Source organism: Anomaloglossus baeobatrachus, chromosome 4 (assembly GCF_048569485.1).
Source record: "Anomaloglossus baeobatrachus isolate aAnoBae1 chromosome 4, aAnoBae1.hap1, whole genome shotgun sequence".
NCBI lineage: Eukaryota > Metazoa > Chordata > Amphibia > Anura > Aromobatidae > Anomaloglossus > Anomaloglossus baeobatrachus.
In genome coordinates, this window is record NC_134356.1 from 15,022,243 (window position 1) to 15,034,167 (window position 11,925).

The window sequence follows — 11,925 nt, forward strand, 5'->3', positions numbered from 1 at the left end:
CAAACTCACAGAGCGATATTTTATTGTAGTTATTTAAAAAACAGAAACTAATCTCGAGTATAGATAAGTCAACAGGAGGAATTAAGCATGATACCCAATAATATTGCCCACAATGCCCATCATTACCAGCCTTATGCCTCACTGACTGCTCTAAAACCATGTTTTTAAACTGTGTTACTTTATTCCATTTGTCATTCAAGCATACGATTTATATAGTGAATGACACATTTGAGGAAAGTTTGCTGCGGGTGGATGTCTCCGGAGACCTAAGCCGGGTGCAATATATTGGGCAGCACAATGGCACGTTTGCAATATTTGCTCTAAAACATCAACTACGTACTTGTTTCTGGAAATTATCGAAGGGTGAAACACGTCACTAAACCCATAGATGAATTCCCAGAAGAGTATAATTTCCAAAATGGGGTCACTTCAGGGGGGTTTCTGCTGTTCTTGCAATTAGCGGCTCTGCAAATAAAGTTCCTAAACTATTCTAGAGAAATGTGTGCTCCAGTTATCAAATAGCGCTCCTTCCCTTCCGAGCCCTGTCGTGTGATCCAACAGTAGATTTTCCTCACTTATGGTACATTCACATACTCAGAATAAATTGCACAACAAATACATACAATGGTCCATATTCTCCAGTTACCCTTGTGGGAAAATGTAATTTTTTCATTTTCATGGTTCAAAGTTATAAAATTCTGTGAAGCACCTGGGGGTTCAAGGTGCTCATCACTCATCTAGATAAATTCCTTGAGAGGTGTAATTTTCAAAATTGGGTCACTTGTAGTGATGAGCGAGCATGCTTGTAACTACTCGGTACTCGCACGAGTATCGCTGTACTCGGGCTGCTCGGCGGGGACCGAGTAATCTCGCGATACTCGTGCTGTACTCGTGGTCTTCATCCCTGCATGTTGGCGCTCTTTTGAGAGCCAGCCCTCATGCAGGGACTGGCTGGCAGACCACTGCAATGCCACAGCCCTGTTAGTTGTGGAATTGCAGTGATTGGCCGGCCTGCACAGCGTGACCGAGCCTTTATACCGGCCGGCGCGCTGTGCTCTGCTCACAGCTATCCAGACAGTGAGTGCAGGGAGAGTGTCGCTGATTCAGGGAAAGCTTTGCGGCCCTTTATAGCTTTTTCAGTTGCAGGGCTGCAAACAGTGTGACCAAAAGTCCTTCTCAGGACTATTCTAGTTGTATACAGGCAGGCAGGGTATAGCCAGGTCGGAGTACAGTAGCAGAGTCCTTCTCAGGACTATTGTTGCTATATACAGGCAGGGTATAGCCAGGTCTGAATACAGGCTAGTGACCAGAAGAGTCCTTGTCAGGACTATTGTACCAGTATACAGGCAGGCAGGCAGGCAGGGTATATATAGCCATTCCTAGTGGTGACCGTATACCAGCCTTCATCATATCTGGGGCTGGTGTACACAGTCTAAAACAGTCCAGATAGTGTCTGACTTGTCTGTAATTGTCGCTCCCCAAAAAAACCTGTTAGGTTCTTATTGCGTCCGTGCTTGGTTTTTAAAACCGCACGTGTGTGCCTGTCGGTGGCAGCGTACAGGTGCACTTGTGTGCAATTTCCACAAACTTTGATATAACGCACAAGTAGTGAATACACGTCAGCACAGCATTGCAAAATGCGCAAGGGCATTGGCAAGGAACAAGGAAGTGGACGTGATGGTGGTGCAGGCAGAGGCCGAGGTCGTGGGCAAGCTCTAATTTCGCCACAACAAAGGGCCACATCTAGTCGCTCGCACGTCCTGTCCCAAATTCTTGGGGACCGCAGCAGTACACCGCTCTTGAACCAAGACCAGTGTCAACAGGTTGTTAGTTGGATAGCGGATAATGCTTCCAGTCAGATTGGCACCACCACAAACACTCTGTCTTCCACACGGTCAAGTGTCAGTAGCCGTGATACTGCACCGCACATTTCTGAACCTGATCCTCCTTCCTACCACCAGGCTGAGTACACGTCCTCCTCGGACATTAATGATCCCACACTTGGACACTCGGAAGAGCTGTTCACGTTTCCATTCACACATTCTGGCCTCTCGCCAGCTCATATTGAAGTGGGTCATGAGGAGATCGTCTGTACAGATGGCCAAATATTTGAGCAGCCACGTTCTCACGAAGTTGGCAACGTGTCTCAACAAGTGGTGGACGATGATGAGACACAATTGTCAGGAAGTCAGGAGGAGGAGCAGGGTGCAGAAGAGGAAGACGACGTGGTGGATGATCCAGTAACTGACCCAACCTGGCAGGAGGATATGCAGAGCGAGGACAGCAGTGCACAGGGGGAGGGAGGCGTAGCATCACAACAGGCAGTAAGAAGCAGGGTGGTGGCCCCAGGCAGAAGTCAGGCAACCGTTCCCCGGAACAACACGACGACACAAGGTGCCTGTACAAATGTTAGGTCTTCCCGAGTCTGGCAGTTTTTTAAGTTGGATCCAGATGATTCTAAAAAGGCCATTTGCAACACCTGCCGTGCCAGCATCAGCAGGGGTACCAAAACTAGCAGCCTGACCACCACCAGCATGATCAGGCACATGTCAGCCAAGCACCCGACTTTGTGGGAAGTACAACAGAGTCGAGGAGCAGTGCTTGCTGATGTCACTGCTACGTCTTCGCTGGTTGTGCATGCGAGCCAATCCCCTGTCCATGCTGCCTGCGAACAAGCCTCCTCCACTCCTGCACCTGCAGTTGCCTACGCAGAAAGAACACCATCATCAAGCACGTCCTTGTCCCAGCGCAGCGTTCAGTTATCCATTCAGCAAACCTTTGAACGCAGGCGCAAGTACACTGCCAACACCCCACATGCCACAGTTCTAAATGCTAACATTTCGCGACTGCTTGCGCTGGAAATGTTGCCTTTTAGGCTGGTGGAGACAGAAGCATTCCGTGACCTGATGGCGGCAGCTGTCCCACGTTACTCGGTCCCCAGCCGCCACTATTTCTCCCGGTGTGCCGTCCCCGCGTTGCATAACCACGTGTCACAAAACATCACACGTGCCCTGAACAACGCTGTTTCACCCAAGGTCCACCTAACCACAGACACGTGGACAAGTGCTTGTGGGCAAGGCCGCTACATCTCGTTGACGGCACACTGGGTTAATATTGTGGAAGCTGGGACCCAGTCTGAGCGAGGGACGGAACACGTCCTTCCCACACCAAGGTTTGCAGGCCCTACCTCAGTCAGTGTTTCACCCACACTCTACAGCTCCGGAATGTCATGCTCTTCAGCCTCCTCCTCCTCCTGCGCATCCTCATCCACTGTACCCTCCACACCAGTCCCAAGCTGAAAGCACTGCAGCACTGCCTCGGCGAAGCGGCAACAGGCTGTGCTGAAGCTAATCTGCATAGGTGACAAACCCCACAATGCAGAAGAGCTGTGGACAGCTCTGAAACAGCAGGCAGATCACTGGCTCACACCTCTGAACCTAAAGCCAGGAAAGGTCGTGTGTGACAATGGCCGGAACCTGGTGGCGGCTTTGAGGCGAGGCCAGCTGACACATGTTCCATGCGTGGCCCATGTGCTCAACCTCGTGGTTCAGCGGTTTCTAAAGTCATACCCAGAGCTGTATGATCTGCTGGTAAAAGTTCGCCGCCTGTCTGCACATTTTCGAAAGTCACCTACTGCTTCAGCCGACCTTGCCGGCTTTCAGCGCAGTTTGCATCTTCCGGCTCACAGACTGGTGTGTGATGTCCCCACGCGTTGGAATTCAACTCTGCACATGTTGGTCAGGATATGTGAGCAGAAGAGGGCAGTTGTTGAGTACCTGCATCACCTAAGCCGTCGGGAAATGGTTCAAATTCCACACATAACACCTGAGGAGTGGAGATGGATGTCAGACCTATGTACCATCCTCCAAAACTTTGAGGACTCCACCAAGATGGTGAGTGGTGATGACGCCATTATTAGCGTCACCATACCGCTACTCTGCCTTCTAAAACGGTCTCTGCTGAAAAACAAACATGATGCATTGCAGGCGGAGCGCGACGAGTTGCAGCAAGAAACAGTAGTGGGTGTGGGTGATAACACACAGCCCAGCCTCGTCTCATCACAACGTGCAGTGGAGGACTATGACGAGGAGGAGGATGAAGACATGGAGCAACTCTCCGGCCAAATTGAGGATATCACATGCACACCAGTCATATCCTCGGTTCAGCGTGGCTGGCCAGAGGACAGGGTAGATGAGGAGGAGGAGGAGGAGGAGGAGGAGGAGGAGGAGGAGGAGGACAGCATGTTCAGTCATCTTGTTGGTCAGGCTACTGAAGTCCTGGCTGTTAAGAGTCTGGCGCACATGGCTGACTTTATGGTAAGCTGCCTGTCTCGTGACCCTCGCGTTAAGAACATCTTGGCCGACAATCATTACTGGTTGGTAACACTGTTAGACCCACGCTACAAGGAGAACTTTTTGTCTCTTATTCCCGTGGAGGAGAGGTCAACCAAAATGCAGCAGTTCCGGAAGGCCATAGTCACGGAAGTAGGCAAAGCATTCCCCTCACAAAACGCTAGCGGCATAGGTCAGGAATCATTGGACAACCGAGGCGTACAGCCGAGAGAGGCACAAGTCCAATCCGCCAGAGGTAGGGGAACAGTCTTTAAGATGTGGGACAGTTTTCTCAGACCCTCACGTACCACAGCCCCTGAGGTGCGGGGTAGTGCCACAAGAAATCCTAAGTTTGCCCAGATGCTGAAGGAGTACCTTGCAGATCGAACAACTGTACTCCGACATTCCTCTGTGCCTTACAATTATTGGGTATCCAAGCTGGACACGTGGCATGAATTGGCTCTCTACGCCTTGGAAGTCCTGGCCTGCCCTGACGCTAGCGTTTTGTCAGAGCGTGTTTTTAGTGCCGCAGGTGGAATCATTACAGATAAACGCACCCCCGCCTGTCAACTGAAAATGCTGACAGGCTGACTCTGATCAAGATGAACAAGGGTTGGATTGGGCCAGACTTCACCACACCACCAGCAAATGAGAGCGGAATTTAAAGTTTGCCATGTACCTCCACTCACCCATGGGTACACACTTCTGGACTTTGGATAATCGCTGGACTGCTCCTCCTTCTCCTCATGCGCCACCATGATGACCGTTACAAATTGCAATACTTAGGCCTTTGTTTCAGGTATACCCCCAGTGGTAAATTTTTTCGCCCATTCTTTGCAGAATGGACATTACAACGACAGGAGACCCGCTCCTTTGCAATGGGAACAATGTTTTGAGGCCCTCATGCACGTCTCTATCCAGGGACAACGTGGAGCCTCCCAATTTTTGGCTGCCCTGCCAAAGGGCTATACTACAATAGACCCACTTCCTTCCAATGGGCACTTCAGGTTTACAGGCCCTCATGCACGTCTCTACCCAGGGACAACGTGGAGCCTCCCAATTTTTGGCTGCCCTACCTAAGGGCTATACTATAATACACCCACTTCCTGACAATGGACACTTAATGTTTTGAGGCCCTCATGCACGTCTCTATCCAGGGACAACGTGGAGCCTCCCAATTTTTGGCTGCCCTGCCAAAGGGCTATACTACAATAGACCCACTTCCTTCCAATGGGCACTTCAGGTTTACAGGCCCTCATGCACGTCTCTACCCAGGGACAACGTGGAGCCTCCCAATTTTTGGCTGCCCTGCCTAAGGGCTATACTATAATACACCCACTTCCTGACAATGGACACTTAATGTTTTGAGGCCCTCATGCACGTCTCTATCCAGGGACAACGTGGAGCCTCCCAATTTTTGGCTGCCCTGCCTAAGGGCTATACTATAATACACCCACTTCCTGACAATGGACACTTAATGTTTTGAGGCCCTCATGCACGTCTCTATCCAGGGACAACGTGGAGCCTCCCAATTTTTGGCTGCCCTGCCTAAGGGCTATACTATAATACACCCACTTCCTGACAATGGACACTTAATGTTTTGAGGCCCTCATGCACGTCTCTATCCAGGGACAACGTGGAGCCTCCCAATTTTTGGCTGCCCTGCCAAAGGGCTATACTACAATAGACCCACTTCCTTCCAATGGGCACTTCAGGTTTACAGGCCCTCATGCACGTCTCTACCCAGGGACAACGTGGAGCCTCCCAATTTTTGGCTGCCCTGCCTAAGGGCTATACTATAATACACCCACTTCCTGACAATGGACATTTAATGTTTTGAGGCCCTCATGCACGTCTCTATCCAGGGACAACGTGGAGCCTCCCAATTTTTGGCTGCCCTGCCTAAGGGCTATACTATAATACACCCACTTCCTGACAATGGACACTTAATGTTTTGAGGCCCTCATGCACGTCTCTATCCAGGGACAACGTGGAGCCTCCCAATTTTTGGCTGCCCTGCCTAAGGGCTATACTATAATACACCCACTTCCTGACAATGGACACTTAATGTTTTGAGGCCCTCATGCACGACTCTATCCAGGGACAACGTAGAGCCTCCCAATTTTTGGCTGCCCTGCCTAAGGGCTATACTATAATACACCCACTTCCTGACAATGGACACTTAATGTTTTGAGGCCCTCATGCACGTCTCTATCCAGGGACAACGTGGAGCCTCCCAATTTTTGGCTGCCCTGCCAAAGGGCTATACTACAATAGACCCACTTCCTTCCAATGGGCACTTCAGGTTTACAGGCCCTCATGCACGTCTCTACCCAGGGACAACGTGGAGCCTCCCAATTTTTGGCTGCCCTGCCTAAGGGCTATACTACAATAGACCCACTTCCTTACAATGGGCACTTCAGGTTTACAGGCCCTCATGCACGTCTGTATGCAGGGGCATTGGTGAACCTCACAATTTTGGACTGCCCTGGCAAAGGAAAATACTACAAAGACTCACTTCCTCAAAATGGGCACATTAGACTCAAGAGGCCTTTATGTACGACTCTTCTCAGGGACATCGGAGTGCCACACAATGTTTTCACGTAAAATCTTTCATGTATTAATCTCAAAAAGTAACATACACCAGCTCTATCTCACTATTGGGTATGTGCCCTTAACATTTCCGCCATGAAAAATCATTTTGGGGTCATTTTGGAAGGTTTTCTGGTGAGTCCGTAAAAATGGCGTAAAACGCGGACAAAATTGTTCACAGCTGTGACTTTTCAGTGATAAATGCTTCAAGGGGTCTTCCCCATGCTGTTGCCATGTCATTTGAGCACTCTTCTGAGACTTTTGTGACATTTTTAGGGTTTCTCCATGCTGCCGGGGGGTCATTTCACAAAAATACTCGAGTCTCCCATAGGATAACATTGGGCTCGTTGCTCGGGCCGAGTACACGAGTATCTTGGGAGGCTCGGCCCGAGCTTCGAGCACCCGAGCTTTTTAGTACTCGCTCATCACTAGTCACTTGTGGGGGATTTCCAATGTTTAGGCACATCTGGGGCTCTCCAAATGCAGCATGGCGTCCCTTATCTATTCCAGTGAATTTTTCACTCCAAAAGACAAATGGCACTCCTTCCCTTCCAAGCCCTGCTGTGTGCACAAACAGTAGATTTCCACCACATATGGGTAACAGCGTACTCAGGAGCAACTGCATAACACATGTTCCAGTCCATGTTCTGCAGTTACCCTTGTGAAAATAAAATACTTGGCACTAAAGCAACATTTTGTGGGGAAAATGTGTTTTTGTTATTTTCACAGCTCATCGTTATAAAATTCTGTGAAGCACCTGGGAGTTCAAGGTGGTCACTAACGATCTAGTTAAATTGCTTGAGGAGGTCTAGTTTCCAAAGTGGGGTCACTTGTGGTTGATTTCTACTGTTTAGGCACATCAGGGGCTCTGCAAATGTTATCTATTCCAGTTAATTTTATATTCCAAAAGTGAAATACTGCTCCTTCCCTTCCGAGCTTTGTGTGCATCCAAAAAGTAATTTTTCATCACACATGGGGCATCATCATACTCAGGAGAAATTGCACAACAAATTGTAGGGTGCTTTTCTCTTATTACCATTTTGAATATAAAAAAAATGGGATTAAAGCAACATTTTTGCAAGAAAAAGTAGCATTTTAATTTTTTTCCTTCCACATTTCTTTAGTTTCTCTGTGAAGCACCTGAAGGGTTAATAAACGTCTTGGATGTGGTTTTGTGCAGTGTGAGGGGGTGACGTTTTTAGAATGGGGTCACTTTTGGGTATTTTCTGTCACCTTGGCCTCTCAAACACACTTTAAATTTAATTTGGTCCTTAAAAAAATGATTTTGTAAATTTTGCTGGAAAAATGAGAAATTTCTGATAAACATTTAATCTTTCCAACGAAAAAAATATGTTTTAAAAATTGCGCAGATGTAAAGTGACAACTGGGAAATGTTATTAACTATTTTGTGTGATATAACTCTCAGAATTAAATGGTATAAAAATTAAAATTTGAAAAATTGAGAAATGTTCAAAAACGTAGCCAAATTTCTGATTTTTCAACAATTAAATGCATAAAATATCGTCCTAAATTTATCACTAACATGAAGTGCAATATATCGCAAAAAAACAATTTCAAAATCACTGGGATACATTGAAACTCCAAAGTTATAACCTCATAAATGGCACTAGTCAGAATTTAATACATTGGCCGGGTCAGGAAGGTGAAGAGTGGCTCTGGCACAAAAGGAGTTAATAGACTCTCGGCCGCAGGTTGTGCAATGCCGTATTTCCTGATATACGCCCTATAACAAACACTTTCACTTTCCTTTCCTGAAAAAAAAAAAGCCACGAAGCCACGAAGCCATGGCGTCCGCTATTCTGAGTGAAGAGCTGCTCTGCTCCATCTGTCTGTCCCTGTATACAGATCCCGTAACCCTGAGATGTGGACACAACTTCTGCCGGGAATGTATTGATCGTGTGCTGGATACACAGGACGGGTCTGGAGTTTATTCCTGTCCTGAATGTAGAGAAGAATTCAAGGAGCGGCCGACGCTGAAGAGGAACATAACTCTGCATAACGTAGCAGAACGTTTCCTGTCTTCTCAGCCACATCAGGAGGAGATCACCGGGATCCGCTGCACTTACTGTATTCACTCTCCTGTACCGGCTGTTAGATCCTGTCTACACTGTGAGGCTTCTCTGTGTGATAATCATCTGAGAGTTCACAGCAAAGGACCAGAACACGTCCTAACTGATCCCAGCACTTCTCTGGAGAAGTGGAAATGTTCTGTCCATAAGAAGATTCTGGAATATTACTGCACTGAGGACGCTGCTTGTATCTGTGTTTATTGCTCAGCTGGAGAACATCGGGGACACCGGGTGGAGATGCTGGATGAGGCCTTTGAGAAAAAGAAGAAGAACCTGAGAAATGTTCTCCAGAAACTGATCACAAATAGAAAGAAGACTGAGGAAAGAGTCCAGAGTCTGGAGAAGAACAGGAGAAAAGCTCAAGATAAAGCATCTGGAGAAGCCGAGAAAGTCACTGCTCTGTTTAAGGACATCAGGAGACGGGTGGACAACCTGGAGAAGAGGTTCCTGAGTGAGATCTCCAGACGGGAAGAGAAGGTGTCACTGTCACTATCTGATGTGATCCATCAGCTGGAAATAAAGAAGGACGAGCTGTCCAGGAAGATGAGGCACATTGAGGAGCTGTGTAACATGACTGATCCACTGACCGTCTTACAGGATCCAGACACCAGGGACTTGTGTGATCCTGAGGAGGACGGAGGTGATGAGGACACAGGAGGACATGATGGAGGTGATGAGGACACAGGAGGACATGATGGAGGTGATGAGGACACAGGAGGACATGATGGAGGTGATGAGGACACAGGAGGACATGATGGAGGTGATGAGGACACAGGAGGACATGATGGAGGTGATGAGGACACAGGGGGACATGATGGAGGTGATCGGGGTGTGGATCTCATCTCACACATATCACACACATTATCTGCTATGATAAGAGGTATAAATGTGATCTTCTATGTACAGGATCCTGCAGACATATTACTGGATGTAAACACGGCTGATAATAATCTCCTTATATCAGACGACCTGAAAACTGCGACCTGGACAGAAATAACACAGAATCGTCCAGAAACAGCAGAGAGATTCCAGGATTATGATCAGGTGATGAGCAGGAGGGGATTTACCTCAGGACGCCATTACTGGGATGTGGAGATCAGTGGGTCAGGGAGTTGGAGGGTGGGGATGTGTTACCCCAGTATAGACAGGAGGGGGCTTCAGTCACACATTGGAAATAATAATAAATCCTGGTGTTTACAAAGATGGTTGGGGAATAATAATCAGTGTTCAGTGAGACATGACAGTGATGAGATCCCGTTACCTCAGCAGATCTCCAGTGATGGAGTCAGGGTCTCTCTGGATTATGAGGCCGGGCAGCTGTCCTTTTATGCGCTGTGTGACCCCATCAGACACTTACACACCTTCACTGCCGCCTTCACCGAGCCCCTTCATGCTGCGTTATGGGTATGGACTGGTTCTATAAAGATATCATGGAATAAATCTATCCAGTAACTGGTGACATCACAGGGAGCAGAATACATGATTGGTGAAACATTCCGCCAGTGGGAGGAGCCTCATGAAGGATTCTAGAGGTGTTTTTATATGAAATGTTTTTGTCGCATATTTTATTGTTATTCTCTTTTTTTTCCCCAAATACAAAAAGTGATAGACAACAGATTATTCTGCTCGAGCTCCTCAGAACAATTTCCGACCATATAGAAATTCCTTTAAAAGTCGTACAACTTTTTGTAAAACAGGGAAAGCCGGAGATGATTCTCCTGAAGCCGTCACCAGAGGAAACGTCCCTGTACGGTCCGAGCTTTATATACGATGATATCAACCGTAAACCTCTCATCACCGGGATCAGTGCAGATCCTGAGAAGAAGCTTCTTACAGGGGAAATAAGGATTATTAAGCTTTAAAGGGAACCTGTCACCACTTTTTTGGCCACCACCACCGGGCTCTTATATACAGCATTCTAACATCTAATATATAAAGCTGAATGTGTGTGTGTGTGTGTGTGTGTGTGTGTATGTCCGGGATTGGCATCCGCACCGTCTCAGCTACAGCCACAAAATTTTGCACACTCACACTTCTGGACCCCAAGGGCGTCATAGGCTATGTTTTGAGGTGAAATTTTAACCCCGCTCTTTACAGTTATTCACCAAAAAACCTGCCTCCATTAAAGCAAATGGAGCTGGGAGCCACAGTGCAGCCAGAACTTCAGAAGAATGCGCAGCCACGCCCTTATATGGAATGTTGGCGTGTCACAATGCAGCCAGGGAAAGAGACAGACACAGACAGGGAAAGAGGCAGACACAGACAGGGAAAGAGGCAGACACAGATAGGGGAAGAAACAGACATATACAGGGTAAGAGACAGACACAAAGAGACGGACACAGACAAAGAAACAGACTGACAGGGAAAGAGACAGACAGGGAAAGAGAGGTAAAGAGAGGGAAAGAGACAGACAGGGAAAGTGACAGAGATAGATAGACAGACAGGGAAAGAGATTGAGACAGACAGGGAAAGAGACAGACAGACAAAGAGATAGAGACAGAGATATATATACAGAGGGGGAGACAGACAGAGAATGGGAGAGAAGCAGAGAGACAGTCCTGGGCAGCGCCGGGTGCTATGTTGTGAGGCGAAATTTTAACCCTGCGCTTTCCAATTTACCAATCAATTTTGCCCCTACACACTACCACGTGCTTGAACACATATACCACCCTCAGCACACATCTCACCACACATACACCAACCTCACCACATAATCGCCCTAAACACACACAAGTCTGGTATTATCCTTCACAAATAAAAATCTGATTAATAAGCAGCCAAACTACAAGAACAACAAATGTACCACATAGGAAATACGGCAGTCACATGACCTGTCTATATGTGTATGTGTGAGCTAATATATACTGTCAGGGGGAGGACTTTCTGTTGCCTGGAGACTTATCAGGCTGCCA

The 11,925-nt window shown here is 47.6% G+C and overlaps 1 protein-coding gene across 1 annotated transcript; it reads left to right on the forward strand.

Annotated features, from left to right (window-relative positions):
- The first annotated feature begins 8,728 nt into the window (after positions 1 to 8,728).
- On the forward strand, positions 8,729 to 10,518 carry LOC142302599 (E3 ubiquitin/ISG15 ligase TRIM25-like). The gene is given in 3 exon segments (XM_075343702.1): positions 8,729 to 9,693; positions 9,695 to 9,839; positions 9,842 to 10,518. Coding segments are annotated over 3 exon segments (1,734 nt in total). The 3' UTR covers positions 10,466 to 10,518.
- The last annotated feature ends 1,407 nt before the right edge of the window (positions 10,519 to 11,925 follow it).